Below are 25,736 nucleotides of genomic sequence, written 5' to 3'. Positions count from 1 at the left end.
CAAGATCAAATCACTGTTGCCTTTCAGGATTTCCGTAAAGGACATCACTTTTGCAGCATCAATGAAGAAAAATGAAAGAAGAGGAACAATTATTAAAGCAATTCAAAGAAAATGAACCTAAATTCGAGCGAAAGATAATGCTAGTTTTTAAATCAAATCATTTTAAATAAATTAAATTATTACAAATTTATCCATAAATTTATTTTTTAAATTTTTTTAATCCATCCTTTTTTATCTTTGTTGATTTTTATTCTTTCTTTTGGATAGTTTATCAAACAATTTATCACTAACCCACTTAAATTAAACTTTTTATATTCAAGTCAAGTTTTAATTAACCCTTATTCAGATTTAGTTTGACTCAGTTTAATTTGAATATATCCTTAATTTTACATAAGGTTGAATTAAACTCAAATATAAATTCGTTTAAACTTGAATTTAAACTCATTTGAATTGAAAAGAAATATCGTTAAAAAGTAACCGATAATATATATAAAATCAACAAAATAAATAGTATTATTACTTGATAAATAGTATCATTATCTTAAAGCCAAAGGACTATTTCTCACCTAAATTTTGATACATTCTCAAAATTGCACTGATAGGGTTTAAAAAATCTAAAATCTTATTTATGAGTTAACTGTTGTTAATTTTTTTTTTTAAGTCAAAGGTGAAATTATTATTTTATTAATAATATTAAAAAATATAAATTTATTATATTTTTTCTTAAGTTTTAAAAATTAACAATTTTATTCATATTTAAAATTTTTTAATTTTTTCTTCACCCTTTCAACCATCATTTATGGTGCTAATGATCTCTTTTTTTCACTCTAAATTGATGATCGATACAAAAAAAATGATCTAAAATAGATCTCTTTGTTAGAAATGAAAAAAAAATTTAGGTAATTTCTCTTTTATAATGAAACGAAAAAATTTAAAAATCTCTTCGAAGGCTAAGAGTGAGAGTTTGAATTTTTTTAATTTCATTAATGTAATTTTTTTAAAATTTATCAAAACTTAGAGTGACAAATAGTTCTTTGGCCTTATCTTAACAGACAATTTTGTAAGAGACTCCAATTAAACTGTCAAGCAAAAACTGTAGTTCAAATTTAGCTGAAATCGGGAGCTAGCTTGATTCAGGTTAGGCCTTTCTCTTATATCTACTTTTCCAAACAAGATCAACAACTCAACCTCTGACTCTCACTTCTGCAACCATGGCTCTTCCTCTACTCCTCCTCCTCCTTCCTCTTCTCAGCCCGTTCCAAAACGTCGTCGGAGTGGGCATAAACTATGGTACTCTAGGCAACAACCTTCCATCGCCAAAGAAAGTAGCTCAACTCCTTCAATCCACCCTCATAAACAAGGTCAAAATCTATGATACTAACCCCGAAATCCTCCAAGCCTTTGCCAACACCGGCATTGACCTAATCGTCGCTGTCGAAAACCACCACGTGTCGAACATCAGCTCTAACTCGTCGGCCGATGAGTGGCTGTCCACACGTGTCCTGCCCTTCATTCCCGCCACTTCCATTGTCGCCATTGCCGTGGGTAACGAGTACTTAACAACTGATAAGGTCGACCCTAAAGCTCTAGTCCAAGCATTGCAAAACCTCCACGCAGCTTTATTGAAACGAGGCCTTGAACGTAAAATCAAGGTCACAACGCCACATAGTATGGCCGTTCTTGCTGCTTCATTTCCTCCCTCAGCTTCCACTTTTGCCCCTGAACTTGCCCCGACGATGGGCTCTATATTAGGGTTTTTATCTGACACTGGAGCGCCATTCATGATCAATGCGTACCCATATTTTGCCTACAGGGCGAACCCCAGTACGGTCGATATGGAGTATGCTTTACTGGGTAATGCCACCAGGGTAAATGACCCTAAAGGGTTCGTTTATACCAACATGTTGGATGCGCAAATTGATTCTGTTAGGTCTGCCATTAATGCCTTAGGGTTTAGTGATGGGTCAGTAAAGATTACTGTTTCTGAATCTGGGTGGCCCTCCAAAGGTGAGCCTGGGGACATGGCGGCCACTCCGCAAAATGCAAAGACTTACAATACTAGGTTGATAGAACGTGCACAGTCAAGTAAAGGGACACCCATGAGGCCAAAGGAGAAGATTGATATATTTGTGTTTGCTTTGTTCAATGAGAACAAGAAAGAAGGGGATGTTACAGAGAGGAATTTTGGGATTTTTAATGGGGATGGTTCTAAGGTGTATGAAGTTGATTTGAGTTGCCAGTTTTGTAGTAATGGAGGAGGGTCATTTGAGAAAATGTCAAGTGGAGTTGCCAGAGGACCGTCTGTTTGGTGCGTTGCTAAACCACATGCAGATGAAAAAGTTCTTCAAAGTGTTCTAGATTTTTGCTGTGGACCTGGCGGTGTTGATTGCAGAGAAATTTACAAGACGGGTGATTGCTTTGAGCCTGAAAAGCTTCATGCTCATGCTTCTTATGCCATGAATGCTTACTATCAGAAGCATGGAAGGAACTACTGGAACTGCGATTTCAAGGGCACTGGCCTTGTTACCTTCAGTGATCCAAGTAAGTTCATTGATTCTTGTACTAGGCTGTATTATAGTTTTACTTTAAAACTTTGCAATCTAAAACATATTTAATTTAATCCGTCCTGACTTAACATTTCTAAAGTGATATTGTTACGTATACATACCCAATGTCTCTCCTGATTTGAGCAAGTCGGATTTGTTTAGCATGGTTTCATTGATTAATTAATTAACATGTTACTTGACTTGTGAATCTCTGTAATTGAATCAGGTTACGGCACCTGCCTGTATCCTCAGCAGTGATTTGGCAAGGAAGGATGTGGTTGACAGCTCCTTAGTTTGTAGTGTTTGTCAGTATATTTGACACTTTTTAACAGTTGCTTACTTTGGTGTTCATTGTTTGTATGTCTGGCAAAATGGGTTGAGAACCGAAAAGCTTTATAAAAGAAGCTTTTGAAATTTGGTTGATTTTGCCCGAGAAAGGGAGCTTAAAGATTCTTTTTTATAACACAGGAAGAAGATAAAGATGAGCACATGGTAAGTAAAAGTTCTAACTTACACGGTTAGAATCTTCCACAATTAAAGGCTTTTATGTTTGGAAAAGTTCAGACTCATTCTTAAGGATAGATCATTGCTAGGCCTGTGGAGCCCTTTGAAGGACTTCACACGATTGGGCACACATCGGGCCCATCACATATGAGGCTTCAGATTGAAAATACTGAATTATAATTAATGAAAGGAATCAATTTGAGTCAAATTAAGTTTGTATAAAGATCAACTCAAATTGAGCTCAAAACTAAAATAGTTAATTTAATCTTGGCCTTCTTGAGTTGATGAACAATAATTTTGGAGAAGACAAGGAGTTGACAAAAAAAACAGACAACAGGACAAGCTCTAGTACAATAATGTCAAAAAGATATTGATCTCGAGTTAAGCTTGAACTCGACAAATTGAGTTTTTTTCAGTTCAAACTCATCTCATTTAAACTGAGTTATTATTAACTCAGCTCAAATCCATAGAACGAATATCAAGGTCCTAAAAGAAACACATCTAAATAGGGAGAGAATCAAGATTGAATATATACTCATTACTTTACAATGTATGTGTTCTTACTAAGTTGACATGTATGTAAGACAAAATCTTGCAAAGGCAAATGTTCTAAGCCATTCCTGTTGAAAGCAATTTTGCACAAACATATGAACAGTTGCAGTGCTTGAATATGATTCTAAATGTTGCTTGATATGCAATGACTGATACAATTGAGGATGCATAAGCAGAAAACCAAGTTAATTGCCATTAGCTGCTGTTGCTTCCTGAGGCCATATCTATATGTCTTCTCTTACCACTTCCTAACTCCTCATCCCTATCATTTTCAAATGATCTGTCTGATTTTAGTCCCTTACTCTTGCTCTTCGATACATCTTCCTTTTCATCCATTATCGATAAAAATCTCTGAAGTCGTCTAGAACGACCACTGCCATGCTCAGTCGCAACAGATTCGGCAGGAGCATTGCACACCTGGTTTATAATCTGCCAAAAGTATATTAAGAGGGCAATGAAGCAAGCTATTCCGCAGATAAGGAAAATACCCCAGAAGCTTTTCAGTTGAAGTCGGTCTGATTCAATCTCGGCATTGTCTAAGCTGCAACTGCTTTTCACGAGCCACTTGTCATGGATCCGCTGGAGATCACCATTCTCAGTTAGTTGTAGAATTGCTGTTGACAAATCGATAGCCAAGGGAGAGTCCCGTGGAAATGCCTGCAAAGAGATTGTAGGATGCAATATCATCATTTGTCATCTCAAATGCCATGGAATAGAAGATGAATCAGCTGTTAAAGAATGGAAAATATGCCTTCTAACAAACTTTAACAGTTCACATTTTAGAAAAACAACCATGATGAAATCCAGAAGATAGATACTCACAAAGCCCCAGCCACTTTTGGTGAACTCTTGACCTACAATCTTAAATGTGCACTGGGCTGAGAGGAAAAGCTCTACATATGGACGCTCATCTACCACAGCAGCCACACCTCCGTGATTGGGGCCTTTTTTGAGTGCTGCAGCATATTCTTCAGGTGTACGAAGGGAGATGAGCCTAGACTTCGAGATGTTGAGTTCCTCACTTAAATAATATTCAGCAAACGAACCCTCCTGGAATCCAATAGGGTCATCACCATTTCTCAAGCTGTCAATTCCTTTTATAGGAGAAGAGAGCTGCTGCACTGTGAGGATTGAAGTCAGACTAGCAGTGTAGCTTGAGTTGATTATCAAAACTACAAAGAGCCATATGATTAGCACCACACGGCCAAGGGTGCTCACAGTGTTCTCTCCTGCAACAATAACCCACAAAATGAAAATCTCGATTGAGCCAATGCTGCTCCTTCATGCCCTGACATAATAATAGAAATCTTAATGAGAATGTTTTACTTACTATGGGCGAAAAACATGGTCGATAAGCTAAACCTGCAGGATTAACAAAAGAGAGTTAATATATCTAGTTCTTGACAGAAAACAAGGGCAAACAATAAGATCAGATAGTACTTAAGTTTTACCAGCATCAGCTATAAAACTACAATTAAAAAATATAGAAAGAATTACTCAACGGTATTTGAAGTTATTGCTCTCAGAAATATTACAGAAACAGTGCCTCATGATAGATTTGTTTGAAAATTGCACAAACACATCAGGTACAGAAGCGCCTTCATTTTGAAGCATTCAAATCAATCAATAGAAATTGTTTGGCCTCTTGCATTTTTGTTCCAATTTTTCCAAAAAATGTGCTAACAATCTTAACTAAGATTTCAGATCAAACTTTTGAAAACACTTACGAAGTTCTCCTATTAAATTTTCTATAAATCATCAAACGAAGGGGCATGCTGTAAAATGATAATCTCGCACCTCAGATAGAAATGATTCCACTGGTCTAGAGCTAGAAATGAACAATCCTCTTTCTAGTTCATTCTAAAACATATTACATGCATACAAGCACAGAAAGAAAAAGACAGTTCAGGATGTATCATTCCAAGATAATCAATTCACGAACTCACCAGAGAACGGTTATAATCTGTCTTTTAGGAGGTCCCCTGAATTCATCATTTATCCTATGTTCTAAAATCCACACAACAATTCCAATAACAAGGAAAGAAAAAGCAGTGACAATCCACATTGATCGAGTGAATGGCTGCAGAAATGCCCAAGCTCCAGTATTCAATTTCTTAAAAGGGGCCACGACAACGAGTCCTGATGCAGCATATGGTTGTGTGAAATCCACTATCTTTGTTCGATTTGTGACAATAGCTATATCACCAATAGCAGCATCCAAAACCTGTATCAAGAAAATAAGACAGCTGGCAAACAGAAGCTTAACAAACTTTAAATGATTTAAACCAATGAAGTAATACTCACACCAGTGGTGATCGAATTCACTAGTTCTGTGTAGCTTGGATTATAAGTACCATCTCCAAAGGGGATAAATTGGTACGGGACAGCATATGGCAACAAATTTACAGCAGCTGTAAACACATCTATGCAAAACCCCTGAAACATATCAGTTCCTCTCACCCTTGATACAAATTCCCGGAAACTAGCCCGATTAGGAACACCAATTTTCAATAGTTGCCCATTGTTTGGGAAAACCCATCCCCGGGGCTTTGTCGAGGTGTCTCCAGGCCAGATGACAACATTTAGCTGCTGGTTTGTACTTGAGCGGTTGGGTGGCTTTGAATAGAGTGTTTCAGGAGGCACAGTTGACAAACCAGTATAGTTGGACCAGTAACCGACCCGTCGAATCCCAGATCCAATCACATTAATAATATCATATGCAGGATAAATAAGAGACTTGTCTGGACTAAACTTTAGAGGACCTGTCAACCCAAGAGTATTACTCTGCAATATGTTCTTCAGCAATTGTGGTCCATCATCGAAAACATTCATTGCCTCAAGGTGAAGACTGCTGCCTTCCATAGAACGCAATCTAGAATCATTAGAGAATGAGATAATCCCACCCTGATTAAAAAATGCATCAAGAGCATTAGCTAACAGCCAAACAGAATCATAAGCATAAAGACCATAAGAATTCATCCCCAAAGAGCCACCAGTTAAATTCTTCCACCTAGAAAGAAAAGCTTTCTTTCTCTTTGAATCTGGTGTGTGCTGACGCAAAACAAGAACTCCTTGCATTTTGTCCATGGTGTCTGATGGGAGAGGAGAATTAGTATCTAAAACATAAGCGAGCCAATCTGTTGCTATCCATACATACCCATTACCCATCATCCCAAGATAGTTTGCCACAGAGAAAACCCTGAAACCCGCATCTCTACTAGCATGCAGAACAATAACACGGGATTCCATCAATGCAACCTTAATGAGTAGATCCATGATGTCATCATTTTGATTCCCTCCAGATACCGGGGGGATCGCTGCCTTATATGAGATTTTACAGCGCCTTTCTGCAAGCTTATCGTTCAATGCAGCTATTCCATTCCGTCCATAATCATCATCAACAAAGATGGCAATCACAGCAGTCCAGCCGAAATAATCAACAATCTCAGCTACTGCAGCCATCTGGTAAGAATCACTCTGTGTTGTCCTAACAAAGTAGGGGAACTGAAGGGAAGAAAGAGAGGGGTCAGTAGCCCCAAATGATAGTAAAGGAATTTGAAGCTCATTTGCAACATGAGAAATAATGTGGGCAACTGTAGAACATTGAGGGCCTATGATGGCAACGATATCAGTCTCCATAAATTGCAAAGCTGCAACCGAAAACACAATAATCAGTATATTCAAGAAGCTTTCACAATTAATTACAAACAGATTTCCTCCACACAACAATTGAACAAAATAATGAACAACCAACTTCAAACTAAACTGAAGAAATTGCCAGTTGAGTACCTTCTGCCATGCCAAGAAACCCACTGCAATTGGAATTTTGCATTGTTATATTAAGTTTAGTGCCAGGAAGAATGCTAGAATTAGAATTGACATCTTTCACAGCCTCTTCAATGGCAATCTTGGCAACTTTACCAATGGTAGAGTAGAATGTAAAAATAGCACCAACATTAACAACAGATGGTCTTGAGGTAACATTCTTACTGTGCCCACTTGAAATCACGCCCAAATAGATACACAATAACAGAAGAAACCACAGAGTTCTCATTTCAGATCAAAAATAAAGATATCTTACAGTGCCCAGAACGAATCAACTCACCACCTCCAGTAGAAAATCAGAGCATCGTCCACTCCTTGGCTGTAAAGATTGGATAAAACAAACAAATCATTAGAAGATTAAAAAATAAATGCAACAGCCGAATACATCAACTCTGAAAGTATTAAGTATGCAACATAATAAATTTGAAACATCATTCATAACACAATCTCACACATAATAATAGTTGTTATTCAATTTTGCAGAAGCCAGAAAAATAATTTGCAAAGCTTTAGTCTTCTCTGTTTCATATATTTTCTCAGAAACCAAACAAAAGTGGAAGAATATATAAACAAATGTAACTTGATAGATAGCATCAGAATAACTAGTACAAAAAACAAGAATCAGATTCTATGTACAACTTGATATTTTTTATTTGTTTATTCTACTGAAAAGAAAATCAAATTTATTATATAGAAAGAGAAACATGGCGTTAGTTCATACATGAAGAATAATCTCCATTAAACTCAAGTACTTTACTTTCTAGTTAAAAAAAGACTCTTCATTTCTTTATGGGAGGAGCTTTACAGACCCAGATGAAAGAACTCACCTACTTGAAAAGCGAAATCTAACATGAGAACCCCAGCTAAGTATTATTCGCCAATGGCCAACCTTTGCTTCCCCAAAAGGGAGGACAAATGTATTGCCCAGTTGATAATTTTCAAGAAAAAAAAAAAAATTTTCCCTACAAAGTCTATGGCAGCCACGCCTGTCCAGGTGCAGTGCAGATCCAAAAACAAAAGAACATGTTTCACATGTCTTAAACTAACTGGGTTTGGTTTTTGTGATTAAGATCTCAGAAACCGCAACTAGATAAGCTTCAACACTAGCTGACACTTTGGCTGTCAATACTTTGGGAATATTTGTTGGCTTTCCATTACAGTAACAGTCCAGTAAGTCGACTTATGCGATCCTAATCATGGTTATCAACTGAATAGCTTTGCACTTCCTTGTCATAGATAATCAAATATTCTTTATGTGGTCAACTGAATAATAACATAAACAACACACCTCCACTGAAGAAGATGGGAAAAAAACAAAGGCCTTATGCATCATGATTCATGTGTTTATGTTGCATGAAAATTCTTTGATTAAATTTTTGTAAGGTGAAAGTGCCTGGTGGAGGCTGCAACTTGAAAGTGGAAAGAATAGTTTAATAAGGGGGCGGATTTTCATCTTCAAAATTGATCAGGCCCACCCACCGAGGTGAAATAATCTAGGTAGTGCCTCGAATCTCTAAGCATGGAATCCAAAGGATGTAGATTCGACTCGCAGTATTCTGTACATGGGTTCGAGTGCACAACCAGAGTCTCTTGATATTTCGTGACAAAGGGGGAGGCTTTGACAGCAATAGCGTACCCTAGGTGAGCCAATTTAAATTAATTTCAAATTATATAAAACTCAAATCCAAGCCAATTGAATTAAAAATAACTTTTTTCAAATTCAAAAAAGCAACGTCTAATTCAAATTGAATTTTAAAAAGTATATTTAAACTACTTAATATTTATTCAAATAAGAGAGAAAAATTTTGTATGACAAGACAGAAGAAGTCATATCCTAACTTCCATTCCTATCCTCATCAGAGAAATTCTTTCCATTTTTAATACAAGAATTTTCCATTAAAAAAAATCTTTAATTAAAAAATAATAGAACAATTATTAAATATTAAAATATATTTAAAATAATTTAATATTTAAATATTTATAAGATATATAAAAAAAAGAGAAAAATCGTGGAAGAAAATAGGTTGAAAATATATTTATTATTATCATCGTCATATTTCTATCTTCTATCAATGAATCTTCTAGCCAAAAGGAGATGGAAGTTTGAGGGAAAAAAGAGTTGAAGGTTTTGTTTGAAGAATTAAATTGTCATATTTAATAAAAATTTTATAGATTTATTGATATTTTATTCAAATTGAACAATAAACTCATGAGTATAGCAAATTTACCAAAAATTCAAACTCAGTTTGAAAACCAAACTCTTATCTATCCAAACTCGACTTAATAATAATTGAGTCAAATCTAATTCAATACGAATTGAATTACAAATAACTCGTTTTTACCTTTATTTGAAATTAAGTTGTTGATCTAGTCTTTTCTGATTTTACAAACTCAATCAAATTGATCCGTTGAAAAAAAAAAAAAAACAATCATGCCCATTTAAAATCCTACTTTAATTTGCTTATTTACAGTATAAAAAATGGAAATCTGTGGAGTCACTGCAGATGTCCACGATGCTTGAAAGGTAAAACAGATTGCAGAAATATGAAGTTTGTAGGAAAGTCCAGAAGCAAATGAAAGACAGGGAAAACCAAAGTGTGAAGAAAGAGAGAAGAAAAAGATGATAAAAGGAGGCAAGGTGACTTCTGCCATCCACCTATCACGTGAAGATGATGTGTAGATGACGGCAGAAACAGCGTAGGCCTTCTTGATATTTTCTATGGGTTTGGGGCCAGCGTGGATCCGAATGTTGACGTTGTGTTGTACGTGGGGTGAAGGAAGGAATAAGAGGAATTACCTTTTCCTACCCAAGGTTTGGCCTAAAACATTTTCAACCCTTTGATACTATAAATTATATTTTTCACCTAAAATCAAATTATGGTATCAAAAAAAATCTTGATAGAATATTAGAAAGTTAAAAATTATATAATTATTGACTATTTCATTTTTCAAAAGTTATCATATTACCTCAAATTAATAACTTTTTAACATCCCTTTATATAACAAATTTATATTCATTTATTCTTTTTCTTTTTATATATTCTAGTCAATCATACCATCACCATTCCTTTTGTCTTGGCAAGTCACCCATTTTCTTACATCTGTTTGATCAACATCAGTGTAATGGGTGTGGTCATATTGGCCTTTTGTCTTGTCTTTATCCATTACTCTTTATCATCTATGCTTAAAACCCTTGAAACTCCTTTTTTACGAGCTCTTTTAATGATTTTTCTCAATCAAACCTTTATCATCTTTGACTTCTCTTCACGACATGATTCAATTGATGATAATGATAAGAAAGTTAAAATAGCAACTTGGGTTTTAAAGATTTAATTGTAGATTTTTTAAACCAATAAAAATGTTAAGCTATCATATTTAGTAACAGTGTTATTATTTTTATTTTCTTATTTTTAGATGATGTAATTATTCATTACCTATAGAAAAACTGTATTTTGAATTTGATTTTAGATGAAAACGAGCAAAAAAGACGTTCGGGCAAAGCTTGGGTGGGGAAAAGTAATGATTCATTGAAGGAAAAACAGTAAGAGTGTGGCAAGGCATGCCAACTTGGCACCCAACTCCCCCTTGTCCTTGGTGGTGAAGCATTATTTGTGTACCCACCAGTGATTTAATTCTCAGACGCCACTAGAAATAAATACATGGTTGTCGCTTCCAGCACCAATTAATACGCAAATGCTGGTAGACTTAACGATTCTTTCCTGGAATAAATGCTTTGACAGCGTAAACGAGGAGACAAAGGAAGATGGTTTTAAAATTATTAAGTAAATACCTTTGTCAAACATATCACATGCATCAATCTTGACACAAAGATCGGATTTTTATCTCTGATAAAACTTGAATAAAATCTGGTTTAAGATGGATTTAAATCCAAAAGGTTATTTTATTTTATATCAATGAGTTAACCTTCAAATGAGTTTTAATTTAATAAGTTTAACTTCAAATTGAACAAATTAAATTTTAAATTTGATCAAAAAATAAGTTAAATTTAGATTTTATCTAAGTTTAAGTTTGAATATTTGAATTGATTTGAATATAATTTATTTATAAAAATAAACATAATTTTTAACTCGAACACCGTTCGATAAATTCAAGTTGTAAACTCATATTAAATATGTCCCTATTTAATATGTATGTTATTGTCTTGCACTGGGAATGCAACTTTACTTCTATGCATGATGGATATTTCAAGATTTGCATCTAGAATTAAGGTGGATTTTAATTAAGATAGCTCAGTTTGAACAAATCGAGCTCAACATCAATAGTTTTGCTTGAGTCTTATTTGTTTATCTATTTGATGATATTATTTATTATATTACTCACTCAACTAGCACCCCTAAGTGACATTGTCATTAATTTGAATAAGTTCAAGTTCGAGATAAGTATTACAAATTCATTCCAATCGCAAGTTGCCCGAAATTCGGCTCATCTTAAATCAAACCCATTTTTATTTACAACTTTTGTTTTTTAGGCCCAATTTACATTGGCCTGCCCCATCTTGAGCCCAATTTACATTTGCCCTCGTAAATCAAGGAAGTGGAAGCATGTACTATATGACTCCTAGAAGATAACTTCTAAAATATATTTAAAAGTATTTTTAATTTTAGAACAATTTAATTTATTGCAAAACTGTTTTAGTGGGTGCGCTCCTACTTACACTACAACAATTTTGCGACGGGGCACTTAGTTGGCCGTACGATTATTATTCTCTCTAAATCCAACGGTAGATAACTGGTTTCAACAATCATACGGTGAAAACGGGCATTTGCTTTCAATCTCAAGGGAGCAAAAAACTGGAGGCAACTCACAACTGTTACTCTATCTTAGCCGATAATAACAAATTTGTATCCAATCAAAAATCACCACGTGTCTCCAGAGTCATAGGCAGCATTAATTTATAACGGCCGTTACCGTACCAAACCCTTTACGAACCGTAAAAATTGACCAAAAGGTATGATCCAACGGCTGAGACTCAATGGCGGCACCAAACTGCAAAAATAAAATAAAATAAAACCTCATCCAGTGCAAAAAAAAAGCACCAACCAACAACTACCATCCACGTGTCAGTATCGGGTTACCTGGAATCGCCGGTAGCCAGCCAGCCAAACTCCAACAAGTATAATTAATTTCCATGGCTTCTCTGGGCGCTCTGATCATTTTCTTTCTCTTTACGAACAGCTTCTGATTCTCTCCGTTTCTAAGGTAACGTCCTTCAAAAGGGTTTCTTGTTTTGATGATCAAGATAAAAAAAAACATAGAAATTTCATGCCTTTGTGTCAGTTTCTCCTACTGTAATTATCGAAGTTGATTTCTTTGAGATATTTCCTTATTTCTTTGGAAAACACGGTTATATATTTATTTTCTAACGTTTTAAGTGTGTCGAAGTTGATGATGAAGGAGCAATTGAAGAAAGTTGTTTATAGAAGTTAAGATTGTTTGATTTGGCTGCTTCTTCAATCTTTGTTGTTTGTTTATTTGTTTGCTAGATCACAGACTTCCAGTTTAGCAGGAGTTTGACAAGGGTAGGGTTTTTATTTTCGAGAGAAGTGTTTGTGTTAGCGAAATTTATTTATGATTTGGAAGAGTGAATATGGCAGCGGGTATGGATTTTTCTCCTCCATTTACAGTAATTGAAGGTGGTTATGGTAAGGATAATTTATCAGGCATGGAAGATGATAAGAACTCAGAAAATTTGGATAATCTCAAACAGATTACAAACGGGAAACCTCCTCGGCATGTTTCAGTTTTGCGGCATTGTGTGGGCACCACAAGGCTGCTGGCTGCTACTGATTTGGTAAGTTCATCTTCTATTATCTGCCTTTCAGTATTGTGGAGTTGCTTTATTGAATCAAGTAGATGTGTATAAGAAATCAGAAACACTGTTGTTCTTTATGTTGCTTACTTCAACTAATGGAGAATGAAGAATTTGGAACTTTTATATGAATAATTTCATTCCAAGCTGACAGAAGATGAGATTTGTTAGCCTTTTTTATTATTTGTTTTCAGTAAAATAGACATTGTTTCTTTGTGGCATAGCATACGATAAATACTCTGTAACTAATGTTCTCTTGCCCCATCAGGCAATGGATGTTGGGATTGTTGTCAATAAACCATCTTCTGATGAAAAATCGAAATTTTTACCTGTGTTCCGATCTGGAAGCTGTGCTGAGATAGGACCGAAACAGTATATGGAGGATGAGCACATATGTATAGATAATCTTATTGAGCATCTTGGTACAACCACAGGATTCCCTTCACCAGGAGCTTTCTATGGCGTAAGTCAAGTTCTGTTTTTGAAGATCATGGTCTAATAGTCCGACTTATTATGAAGATATTATTCACCACTTTGTACACACAGTATATTATGATTTTGCTTTTGAGTTTGCAACCCAAAAAACATCTTGACAATTTAAAATATCACAAGCTATTAAATCAATCTTATTTTAACTTCTCCAAGTGATGTGGGATTGTCCATACATTTTCAACATTTCTCTTGTACTTTGTCGACGTGGGATTTGCTTAGGAAAGTTATAGTCGGTTTCTCACAAAGTATTGCTACCTTTGGCCACTTTCAGGAACTGATATTTGTTGACACGTGAACAGGTGTTTGATGGCCATGGAGGTACTGATGCGGCATCCTTTGTTAGGAAAAACATCCTTAAATTCATTATTGAGGACTCCCAGTTCCCAATTTGTGTGGAGACGGCACTTAAGAGTGCTTTTTTGCAGGCTGATTATGCATTTGCAGATTCCAGTTCCCTTGATATTTCGTCAGGCACCACTGCTCTAACTGCTCTTGTTTTTGGGAGGTAAGTGAGATCCAGAACTACTTCATCAATGTATTTGCTTTTGAGAAGCGGACTTTGTTATATATTCTCTGGAAATTGTGTTTTCCTGAATATGCACAGTGAAAAATGATATTGGTATTTATGCTTATAAAACTGAGTGTTAGAAGATAATATGATATGAGAAGAAAGAAACAAAAGGCTAAGAAGCAGAATCAATTGTTTTATACACAATTTTGTGGGCCTAGATTAGAGTAACTTATGGTTGCTAGAGTAAATTTTTGTTGAATAAGGGAAATGAGAGATGACAGCAGAAGGCTCGAATAGATCAAGTCGCTGGCAGATCTATGTTCTACGATGATTTCTCACTAACCATGTTCACTGATCCATCTTCTTCGACTTCTTTGTTGACAATTCCTTTTCTTTTTCATCTCCGGTGATCCTTATTCTTTATCTCCAATGGCTTTCTGACAAGTCGTCCAATAACTCATGATCAGATCAAGCTAAACTTTCTGGATTCAAGCCAATCCGTGTGTGTGTGTGTGTTACATTATATCCACCCAGATTTATCTTTTGTTAACTGAGATAAAATGCGTGGCAAATTTGGAATGCACATTGATGCGAGTTTTGCACAGGTTTTGGCTTAAATGTGCTTTCCCGTTTAGGAACACCAAGTGCTAACATGTTCTTGTCATAATTCAACCTCTTCTCCTTATTAATATTTGGACTGATAGTACTTTTTGCTTGACAGGACCTTGATAATTGCCAATGCTGGGGACTGCCGAGCTGTTCTGGGGAGGCGAGGCAGGGCAATTGAGATGTCAAAAGATCACAAACCAAACTGCACATCAGAAAGGCTGAGAATTGAGAAACTTGGTGGCGCCGTTTATGATGGCTACCTTAATGGACAGTTATCGGTCGCACGTGCTATTGGAGACTGGCACATGAAGAGCCCTAAAGGTTCTGCCTGCCCTCTAAGTGCAGAGCCAGAATTGCAGGAGACACTTTTGACAGAGGAGGATGAGTTTCTGATACTGGGTTGTGATGGCTTGTGGGATGTTATGAGCAGTCAGTGTGCAGTGACAGTTGTCAGGAAAGAACTGATGCTACATAATGATCCTGAAAGATGTTCAAGGGAGCTCGTCCGGGAGGCTCTCGTGCGCAACACTTGTGATAATTTAACAGTGATCGTGGTCTGTTTCTCCACCGATCCTCCACCAAAGATAGAGATACCGGCTTGCCATGTTCGAAGGAGCATATCGGCAGAAGGGCTGAATTTACTCAAGGGAGTGCTGGACAACAACTGAGAAGATGTCACATTGGAATTTCCTGTGGTGGTTGAGGGGCTTTGATTTTTACGTCAAGTCATTGTCGCTATTGTTGCTTGCTGCAACCACCGTCCCCCGCTGCCCCTGCCACGGCTGAGGTGCAGCCTCGTTCAAGTAAACAAGCGTTCCTGTAGAATGTGATTCTTTGTGTATCCATTATTCAACTATCTAGTTGTTTGTACTCATACTTTCTCGTCCTCATTTTCTCCATTGTAAATAATATTAGAATCAGGTTATTCTCTGTTATCATGTTAGTATATTAAAGTTTTGTATTGTGTTAAAAACTTAATTTTTTATATTGCATGTCATAACATAATTTGGAAATTGTATATCATATTGTAAAATGACCTTTAGAAAAAATGTTAAAATAATAAAAATTTTTAATTAACACAACATTATTTTAAAAATATCACAAAAATCTTTTAACATATGTTATTTAAAAAAAAAAAGTGACTGTATGTATTAATAAAGTTATAAATAAAGATTGATATTTATTATATTGTATAATATATTGCTTACATTGCATCAATTTTCAATTCATTTCTAAAATTTATATTATTTTTCATCTGTATCATATTATAAGATAATAATAATCATATTGATACTGTATTGATTCAAATGATTATTGAATTTGACTATATGTTCACTATTAGTTTATTAAAATGCTAATAATTCAATTGTTGGTTTTATGGTACTAAAGCTTGGATTGATAGAGTCGAATTGAAACCAAAGATTGGATTTGTTTTCATATATGAGTTGAGTTCGAGTCAATTCGAACTTTTGAGTTCAAACTCAACTCAAATAGAATCCAAAGTTAAATTGCTTTCAATTTGAATTCAAGTCTTAGTGTATCAATCTTAAGTTAAAACTTGTTCAAACTCAACTCCGATCAAATTCAGCCGTGAATGAGGCCTGCCGTCCATCAGATGTTTGTTAACCATATCCTCAAACATTGAATGGAAGGCATGCGATAAACAAGCTCCTAGATGATATCTTTGCTGTAATCTAGGAGCAACTGGAGGCTAAGGCTTAGAGATGGTGTGAGGCCTCAGCAACATTTGTCTTTTTGAAAACGGGGAAAAGGAAAAATTTGGGCTACCTCAGGAGGCGTAATGGCTATTCACCCATGCCCTAACCAAAGGCTTATTTTAAAGAAATATTAAAAGAAAAAGAACCAAAAAGTGCGAGTAAAAGAAAGGATGAAAATATTGTTCATATCCATTATAAGATTACACTGACTATGGCTGAAGATTAAAAGTAAATCAAGCATGTTCCTATTACTCTCCCAGCCCTATGAAAATTAGAAACAAAATTTGATCAGTCTTGAAGAATAAGCTATTCTCACTTTACGATAACCTAACCGCTTTAGGAAGGATGCCCATCTTAGATAAATTTCCTAGATAATTGGCTTGCTTAGTCAAATTGTATACCGATCAAAATAAGTTTGCGACTTACAGTTCGCCATCGGATCCATTGTTGTCATCATCCACCAACTGTGTACCACTGTACACAAATTGAAACAAAGGATAATATTAAAATGAGTATGTCATAACCTTTATTTCAAATGTTGCCTACCAACTAATCCAGCTATTTAATACAACTTTCAATAATGAACCCAAACTAAAGTCAAGGATGAAATCAAAGCATGTCCACAAAAGTCCATTGATAGCATCATCTTGAAAGCTTAAAGCTAAAGATGGTCCCATGAGTGATTTGGCCCAAGATAAATCCCCAAATTAGTTTATAATAATTAAATTCCAAATTAGCATAAACTTTCCTAGTTTCAAAATCCTGCTAAAGTTCATTAAATCTCTTGGCATTATAGGAAATTTTAGTACGGTTGAAGGCATAGTTGTCAAAGGCATACCTCAGGCTCACTTAAGCGACACTTTACTTAAGGCAATAACCGCATTGCCTTGACCATGCTCAAGGCGATTAGTGGTTCAAAAGTGATCGCTTTTAGCAACGCCTTGGGAGATGCTTTAGGCACCGAAAAAGCTCGCTTTATTATTAACTAGGTTATCCACGACTAGATTATATGGTTACCAACAAATTCTAGATAGTTTTTGGCATAGTTTCAAGTTTTTTGACAAGTTTTGAGCAATCTTCAATTTGATATGAGGGTTATTAATAATTTTTAAGATCTCCAGTGAGGTTCAAGGTTGTCTAAGAGATCACTAACAAGTTTTAAGGTCGTCAAGAGGTCAATAGTGAGTTCTAAGGTTGTCAAGAGATTGTTGGCGAATTTTAAGATCATCAAAGAGGTTGTTAAAGAGATTTAAAGTCGTCAAATAGGTTTATTGATCCCTTATAGATAGTCATCAGAGAAGTCTACGCATGATAACTAACTGCTGTCAGATCTGAGATTATTGATACAGTTGTTGGTTAATTTTTTATTGTTGATGTAGTAACAAATAATTTAAATTTAATAAAAATAAAATAAAACTTAATGGAATTTTTTAATGGCCTCTGGTAAAAAAGCAACACCTTTTTCACTTAGGCAATACGACTCTTCATTGCCTTTTGACGCTTTTCGCCTTTGACAACTATGGTTGAAGTTACCATGCAATGCATGACAAGCTATAAGCAGAGTGCAAAATTATGGCTGACAAAAGGGCCCTTCTGCACTGGAAGTTGCATGGTTGCAGCTACTATTTGTTAAGCAAAGAAATTACAAAATCCACATTCAGCATACCTTGACAAGTCACACTGCTTGCTTAAATCTTGGCAGAGAACCTTGTTCACATCTCCTGCTTGAATAGATCCTTTCTTTATCAATTCTGCCAGCTGCGAGAGTAATCAATATTTATTAAAATGATGTTGCAAATATTTGATTTATAAAACACAGGATCATCAGTAATGCTGGCAGTGGATAAACAGGATATTAGAACTCACCTCGTCTTCAGTTTCCTCAAGTAACCTGTTTCAAGATAAGAACATGTAATAAACTTGGTAATTTTGTATGCATACTAATTACTAAATGGAACACAAAATCCACTATTACCACACATTAAGGTCAAAAGTATACCTATTCAACAACAGCATACATAGGTGGAATGGTAGAAAGTTTTAGTCATCTTACCTTCCACAATAAGAGGAGATATCTTTCGCATATGCTTTAGCTTCTTGTTTACCTAACAACATGTTGAAACAAACAAGCAATCATAAATTTCAGAAGTTCACCAAAACCTCAGATATAAGTAATATTATAAGAATCTGCTGGATGCTGTGCCCATCATCAAGATTAAAGCATAGAAAATCAAGAAATTCCCAATTCATAAATTCATTTACATCATATGAAATATTCAGCAATCCCAGTTCAAGAATTTGTGCAATAGTCCCCAATCTGAATAAGGATAAATAACATTCTATAATAAGATAGTGGTTCCACTTCTGTAAGTGCATGACATTCACTTGACACAGAGAGGCTAATAGTATTTCAGAAATATTAATAACTTATTCTTTAGCACAAGGCACATGAAATAATTCACTGCAGTTCCTACCCAGTGAACAAGCTTGTCCTCAAAGATTATTAAGTTTTAATAACAAAATATAAAATTTGCGGATTATTTTTATCAGAAAAGAATATAAGTTCACATTTGACAAGATGTAAATTCTACAATCAAATATTTGTTCTGTAACTCCGTTTGCAGGAAAAATTCTGTCTACTCATAAAAGCCTTGAAGTAATTCTCATCATTAAGGTAAAATTGGATCTCTTAGAAGCAATTTCAAATAGCGTCCATGCAATTAGTCATCTGTAATGGCTAAAGGATGACTAGAGGTCTAGAGGAGCCAGAATCTATCAAACACATGTTCTTTGTTAACCTTTTTGCTGGAATATAACCATACCTTCGGTTAAAATTACTTTGACCAAATAAAGAAGGTATATAATTTAGTTTTTAAAATATTTGAGAAGTAATCACAATGAATGGGCTAAAAAAACTCAGTCAATGCAAAGATCATAAGATAATGAAAGGCAAAGGTCATAAACAACAAGTGAACATTATTCCTTAGTATGTTAACCAGAAAAAAATAATGAAATCATCACATCATAGCTATGATGAGAAAGAATGCATACTAATTGTAAGGTTGTCCCAGTGATCTACTTTGAGCCACTCCCTTCTGGTTGAATCTACCTGCAAGATGAAAAACAAGCTTATGGATTGACTGGCACCAACATATTTAGTCATGTTGCAAGATCTCTACAGGCCAAGAGAGACAGCTGCCAGAGAGATTAAAATTCCAAATGCAGGTATTGTGCTAGCATTGTAAAGGAACAAGGGGACAGGTGGTTATAAACTAAACTGCCTTGATATTTAACGAAAATAGATGCAGACTGGGTTTTCATGTCTATCATAAATCCAGACTGAAATTTAAAAAATTGTGAGAGACCTCCTCGGAGAGGAAGGTTATGAACAAAATGGAAATCACGGATTCTTATTGCGTTTTAATTTTTAACCAAACCTTTTGAGGGTTAAATGATTTTTCTTTTTCTTTCCTTTCCTTCAACCTGCTAAGCAGTTGACTACAGTTTCAAGGGGTTATTGGTGTAAATATTTCAACCATTGCTTAATTAATTTCTACTGGCATTCATTCTTATGAACTCCATAAAAATGTCTCTTCCAAAACTCCGACATAAAAAGCATGGAAAATTAGGCAATGCAAAAGCCAATTCAATTCAATTAAAAAAAAAAAAACCTTCTCAAGAGTGTAATCTAGCATCTTATCACAAAGCCCCTCCAAGAGTTCAACAACTCTAAGCTCACTGACTCTGAAAAAATAATTGCAATTAAATTAAACCAGTGACACAAAATTCAATCAAAAACAAAAAAAAAAAATGATTCTTTTACCTGTAATCAATTACTTTTCCTACACGCTGACCTTTTGAGTCCAAACGATGTCTCATATCCAAATGATTCCTCGGTTTTTCCTAAATTAAGATCAAATCAAACACTTAAAACAAAAATCAAATGAAACTTAACAATCGAGATGAAAACGACAAAGTTCCTACCGTCAATATACCAAGCTCTAGCTCCTCCTGCAAAGCATTTCAAAAGTAAAAATCGGGTCCTAGTTTTAGACATACATTTACACTGCACGTCATCGTTTCAGTGTGAAGATGAATAGAGATTTACCGCAACAGCGATGCAAGCTCCACATTTTTCTTCGATTGACACGGCTATAGAGAAAATAGAAAATATCAAAACTGAACACAACACTAGCAATGGCTTCGCCATCTTCTTCTTCTTCCTACTTCGTCTCTCAACTTGTTTTCCTGGTTTTTAGAGTTCTGTTTTGAAAATGGATTCCTTAATTCAAACCCAAATCTTCCCGGCTCGGCCTGGTCCATACAACTGGGATTGTCTGATCGACTGACCCATCTAAGTTCACCGACAAATAAAAATTAAAATAAATATTCTTTTAAAATGATGTGACGATAAAATAAAAAATAAATACCTGGACCACAAAAATTTTTTAATTGAGGGCTAACATTTGTCCACCCAAGGTTTCGGCTTTAAACTTTTTTACCCATTGAATGTACAAATCATATATTTCCACCCAAAACCAAATTCACTTGAAAAAATCTAAAGTTAAAAATGATAATTTCACTATCCATTTTTTTAAAATTAAAAAAGATAGTCCTTTTACAATTCTACCTTCATATTTTAAACATCAATTTGATCATTTTATAAATATAAAAATATATAATTTAATCCTTAAAATTCAAGTTTGGGAACTCAAGTTATCACAATTGTCACTCATCTAAACTCGAACCCACTAGAATTGTTACCCACCTAAATCTAACTTGAAAACCTATAATTTAGTTTTGTAATTTGAGTTCAAAATCCTAGTTGTCCTTACTACTGCTTATTTAAACTCAAATCCACTAAAATTGTCACTCACCTAAACTCAAACCCACTTGAACAATCACCCAGTCAAATCCAAATCCATCAGAACCATTTGTAAGGAAAAAGGAGGTGAAAGTGCAAGAGAAATAAGGTGTTGGCAACTGATTTGATACATAGAAGACTATTTAATTTTTTTTTTCAAATTGGAGCGATATGATAATATGAAAATTAAAATAATTAGAAATAATATAATCATTTAACTTTTTAACGTGGTGTTATCTAATGTTAGATTCGAATAGAGCTTGAATATGAACTGACTTGAGTTCAATTCGAATCTATTAGATCACATTCAAATCAAATTCAAGCTAATTATAAATATTGTTCAAAGTTTATTAGTGAAATAAATAGTACTACCAATATGATAAAATAATATCACAAATGAGATAAAAATAATATCATCGAAGAATGGTTCAAATCGAATTGTCGAAACAAAATGCTAATTTGAATTGAGTTAATTCAGGAAGAGTCTACCCATGATATCAGGTATGATTTATGCATTGAAATTTCTAAGACTACACCTTCCTTGGATGGAAAAATAATATTCTTTGAGATGGTGTGCGGCCCAAGCGATAAAAAATTCCAAGTTTAGAAGCCATAATGAAGCCAATATATTCCGCTTTTCTTATGCCAACATTTTGAAGGTTGATGATGTGACTCCTATTTAATTTCATCTCCCTACCTACTTACTTCCTTCAAAACCCACATGTATTAATCAAGCCATTAGCAACCCTTAATCATAATTAATAACCCCATTTTGTAGGTGCCACCTAAACAAAATCATTGCACATCTAAGTCTAACTCAACACAAATTCCAATTAAAAAATAAAAAAAATGCATATCCATTGTAAATCACTTCAAGACCCTAATTAAGACACTTATTTAAAATTAATTATCCGATTAATACAATATAGTGTATTCACAATTAAACTGTTTCAAATTATTTAAGTTTAAATTTAAATCATGATTGAAAGAATTAAATTTGAACTAAAAATTGACTCAAATTATATATAAAATATAATTATTATTTAGATAAATTCAAACCTTAATTTATCGATTTTAAGACAACTCTCTCTTGATTGAACCTAACCGTAGTTGCTTTCCAATTTGTCACTCATTCAAAGTGTCAAACATAACCTACTTAAATACAAGTAATAACAAATTTGTGAGAATTTAAGCGTAAATTAATTATAAGATAATTTTAAATTTATTAGTCATTGGACTAGATGTACCCAAATTTTTTTAATAAAAGTTTTCGCTTATTGAGACTTGAACTTATACCTTAATGATATATAATTTTCGAATCGAATCTATCTAACAAAGAATATATAACACATATATTATGCGACTATTAGATTAAATATTGAGTCCCAATGTGAAAGCATTGATGAAAAGAAAAGGGGTGGAGGTACAGAGAATGCCAAACGGCAAAGCGAAGAGCTGTTATGTCGCTTTTTCATTCAGTGTTGAGTCTCTTTACTAAATTCCAATCAAACATAGAGCACTGTTTCTGGAATTATTTTATTTTTTTATTGATTGCAATGATCGATCTCTTTCGATTATAATAATCCAATATAATAAAAGCCCTCTTCTCTTACTCATACCATCTCGAATCTCATCTTTAGATTACATGTGTTTCACCTTCAACATTTTCTGCTAGAAACCCATTTCCTGTTCACATTTGTGTAAGTGTTTTTTTTTTTTTTCTCAGCTTTTGATTTTATTTCATGCATGAATTTGAACTTTCATGTCAAATTTTTTGTTTTTATGGTAGATTCTTGAGTCTGTTTGATCCATGAGTGTTAATGGGTGTTATGAATTGTGTAATTTGTGCTGGGTTTTCCCTTCTGTTGTCAAAAATCACCTTTTTAATGTCTGTGGATCTGATGAATAAGGTCTTTGTATGTGATTATGGATTTGTTTGTTGGTAATTTTGACGGGTTTCTTGGTGTTCAGAATGGAAATTTTTATATCGTTTGTTATAGTTTGATCTCTGCTTTTATTTAGTGATGAAATGTTTAGAGTGTGTTATGCATCGAAATTTATTATGAATGGCTTCGCGTTCTGGGACTTATTATTATTATTTTTTTAAAGTGTTGCTGTGATGTAGATGAATTGTAGCAGGAAAGCTTCTGGGATAATGGTTTTCAAGAGGGCAATGTGAAATATGGCTTAAGTTGAAAATAAGGTTGGGGGAATAATGTTTTCCAAGGGACTGACAGGGGAGGATTCTAGTCATCGGGATTTTGAAGCTTTGAGTGTGTCAAAACGGCTTGTTAGAAGTGTTAGTCAAAAGCTGAAAAAGAAGAATATCAGAAATGGAGGGGACGATGAGGATGCTGTGAAAGGGGTTTCTTTGAAATGTCTTACTTTGTATCGTAGAGTTGGGGGTTGCAAAGTAGGTGCCGATACTGGAGAGGAATATGGCGACCCAAGTAGTAGGAGGAGGTCAAGTGCTAGTGAAGAAGGAAAGGGATATAAACCATTTTGTGGTACAGAGGAAACTGGAGTGGATTGCTTCTCATATGGGATGAAGGAGAAATTTTGGAAGAAAATTAGCAAAAAAGATTTAGAACTTGAAGAATCTGTACGGAACAGCAGTATGCACATCTTTCTTCCAGATGATATTCTGGAGATGTGTTTGGTGAGGCTCCCATTGACCAGCCTCATGAATGCTCGCCTTGTGTGCAAGAAATGGAGATACTTGACCACTACTTCTCGGTTCCTGCAGATGAGAAGGGAAGGCTTGTATCAAAATCCATGGTTGTTTCTATTTGGTGCTGTTAAAGATGGCTATTGCTCTGGGGAGATACATGCGCTGGATGTGTCTCAAGATCAATGGCATAGGATTGATGCTGGTGTTCTTAAAGGCAGGTTCATGTTCTCTGTTGCTGGTATCCTTGATGATATTTATGTTGTTGGAGGTTGTTCAAGCTTGACCAACTTTGGGAGAGTGGATAGGAGTACATTCAAGACTCACAAAGGGGTGTTGGTGTTTAATCCTCTCACTAAATCTTGGCGCAAAGTTGCATCCATGAAGTATGCGAGATCAATGCCTGTTTTGGGGATATCTGAGGTGAGTTTAGAGTTCTCGATTACTCAGAGTCATCACAATCGGCAAGACAGGCGTTTCCCCAGGACACGAATTGGTGGGGTGTCAGATGTTTATGAGGATCCTCACAGGCTTTCACTTAGGCGCCAATGCAGAACTGCTTTTGATGAAAATGAGGGTATGCTATTGTCGTCAAATAGGAAGTCATACAAGTTTAGTAGGCAAAAAAGTGATCAGTCAACCACAAAAAGTGGCAGAAGGTTTGTGCTGATTGCTGTGGGAGGTCTTGGTTCTTGGGACGAACCCTTAGATTCAGGAGAAATTTATGATTCTGCAATTAATAAATGGACAGAAATCCAGAGTTTGCCTATAGATTTTGGGATAGTGTGTTCTGGGGTTGTTTGCAATGGTATTTATTATGTTTATTCTGAGACTGACAAGCTTGCCGGGTATGACATAGAAAGAGGCTTCTGGTTTGGAATCCAAACCTCTCCATTCCCTCCCCGTGTTCAGGAGTACTACCCAAAGCTTGTATCTTGTGGTGGCCGGCTGTTCATGCTTTCTGTCTCCTGGTGTGAAGGAGATGGTCAGATAGGCCGGAGAAACAAGGCAGTGAGAAAATTATGGGAACTGGATCTCATATATCTTACCTGCACCGAGGCCTCTGTACATCCGGACGCTCCTATGGACTGGAATGCTGCCTTTGTTGCCAGCAGAAACCTGATATTTGGGGTTGAAATGTTCAAAATATTTGGTCAGGTGCTGAACTTCTTAACTGTATGTGATGCATCTGACAAAGGGATGAACTGGAGTCATATTTCAAGGAATCACATGGCTCATGAACTGGATGCTTCTTCATGCATGACTAAATCATTGGCAGTGTTGCATCTGTAAAAGTTGTCAGCCTGCACCTTGATTCATGCTGAAAAGTCTGGATGTTCTACACCCATGAGGAGCTTCCAGTCTTAAAATGGAACCTGCAAATTTCATAATGAATTCTTTGGGTACCACTGCAGCTACCCCTGGCTTCTTTGCTGTATTCTGGCTTCATGTTAGAGGTGGGTATGTTTCGCAAATATGGTCACTCATTTTAGTTCGATTGCCACTGTTTATAAATTGATCCTGTATTTCAAGCTTGTCATTTCGTATTCACCAGATTGGAAGAAATATTTCTTTTTTTCAGTTGCATGGATAATAAAATCTGTTCTGCTCTATCAA

At 35.2% G+C, this 25,736-nt stretch overlaps 5 protein-coding genes across 10 annotated transcripts; 3 read left to right on the top strand and 2 right to left on the bottom strand.

The window, feature by feature from the left end:
• The first annotated feature begins 1,080 nt into the window (after positions 1-1,080).
• LOC123229461 (glucan endo-1,3-beta-glucosidase 12-like) lies at positions 1,081-2,969 on the top strand. The gene is made up of 2 exons (XM_044655275.1): positions 1,081-2,541; positions 2,773-2,969. The coding sequence occupies exons 1-2, from the start codon at positions 1,212-1,214 to the stop codon at positions 2,802-2,804; spliced, it is 1,362 nt and encodes a 453-aa protein (XP_044511210.1). The 5' UTR covers positions 1,081-1,211; the 3' UTR covers positions 2,805-2,969.
• A 587-nt stretch (positions 2,970-3,556) lies between these two features.
• On the bottom strand, positions 3,557-9,033 carry LOC123229875 (glutamate receptor 3.3-like). Of its 2 annotated transcripts, none has more exons than XM_044655878.1 (7): positions 8,255-9,033; positions 7,392-7,746; positions 5,907-7,252; positions 5,549-5,826; positions 4,933-4,964; positions 4,425-4,831; positions 3,557-4,259 (listed from the first exon to the last, which is right to left on the bottom strand). In XM_044655878.1, the coding sequence occupies exons 2-7, from the start codon at positions 7,654-7,656 to the stop codon at positions 3,798-3,800; spliced, it is 2,790 nt and encodes a 929-aa protein (XP_044511813.1). In that variant the 5' UTR covers positions 7,657-7,746; positions 8,255-9,033; the 3' UTR covers positions 3,557-3,797. The 2 variants fall into 2 exon arrangements, with proteins under 2 accessions (XP_044511813.1, XP_044511814.1); XM_044655879.1 differs by lacking the exon at positions 8,255-9,033 and adding an exon at positions 7,880-7,962.
• Positions 9,034-12,494: 3,461 nt separating this feature from the next.
• On the top strand, positions 12,495-15,804 carry LOC123229497 (probable protein phosphatase 2C 27). Of its 2 annotated transcripts, XM_044655348.1 has the most exons (5): positions 12,496-12,647; positions 12,932-13,239; positions 13,526-13,720; positions 14,049-14,254; positions 14,982-15,804. In XM_044655348.1, the coding sequence occupies exons 2-5, from the start codon at positions 13,036-13,038 to the stop codon at positions 15,535-15,537; spliced, it is 1,161 nt and encodes a 386-aa protein (XP_044511283.1). In that variant the 5' UTR covers positions 12,496-12,647; positions 12,932-13,035; the 3' UTR covers positions 15,538-15,804. The 2 variants fall into 2 exon arrangements, with proteins under 2 accessions (XP_044511284.1, XP_044511283.1); XM_044655349.1 differs by lacking the exon at positions 13,526-13,720 and having other exon boundaries at positions 12,495-12,647.
• A 942-nt stretch (positions 15,805-16,746) lies between these two features.
• On the bottom strand, positions 16,747-20,952 carry LOC123229498. 3 transcript variants are annotated; one of them, XM_044655350.1, is made up of 9 exons: positions 20,696-20,951; positions 20,572-20,598; positions 20,411-20,490; positions 20,259-20,331; positions 19,639-19,696; positions 18,641-18,692; positions 18,454-18,478; positions 18,254-18,345; positions 16,747-17,061 (listed from the first exon to the last, which is right to left on the bottom strand). In XM_044655350.1, exons 1-9 carry the CDS (start codon positions 20,795-20,797, stop codon positions 17,010-17,012), a joined length of 561 nt encoding a protein of 186 aa, XP_044511285.1. In that variant the 5' UTR covers positions 20,798-20,951; the 3' UTR covers positions 16,747-17,009. The 3 variants fall into 3 exon arrangements, 2 of the variants coding, with proteins under 2 accessions (XP_044511285.1, XP_044511286.1); XR_006504889.1 differs by having other exon boundaries at positions 18,046-18,345; positions 20,696-20,952; XM_044655351.1 differs by lacking the exon at positions 20,572-20,598 and having other exon boundaries at positions 20,696-20,952.
• Positions 20,953-22,850: 1,898 nt separating this feature from the next.
• On the top strand, positions 22,851-25,736 carry LOC123229767 (F-box/kelch-repeat protein At5g42350-like). Of its 2 annotated transcripts, none has more exons than XM_044655709.1 (2): positions 22,851-23,151; positions 23,577-25,736. In XM_044655709.1, exon 2 carries the CDS (start codon positions 23,667-23,669, stop codon positions 25,410-25,412), a length of 1,746 nt encoding a protein of 581 aa, XP_044511644.1. In that variant the 5' UTR covers positions 22,851-23,151; positions 23,577-23,666; the 3' UTR covers positions 25,413-25,736. The 2 variants fall into 2 exon arrangements, with proteins under 2 accessions (XP_044511644.1, XP_044511643.1); XM_044655708.1 differs by having other exon boundaries at positions 22,852-23,151; positions 23,561-25,736.

Source organism: Mangifera indica, chromosome 11 (assembly GCF_011075055.1).
Source record: "Mangifera indica cultivar Alphonso chromosome 11, CATAS_Mindica_2.1, whole genome shotgun sequence".
In the NCBI taxonomy this organism is placed as follows: Eukaryota; Viridiplantae; Streptophyta; class Magnoliopsida; order Sapindales; family Anacardiaceae; genus Mangifera; species Mangifera indica.
Note: the sequence above shows the minus strand (reverse complement) of the source record. Positions and strands in the feature narration are given on the sequence as shown.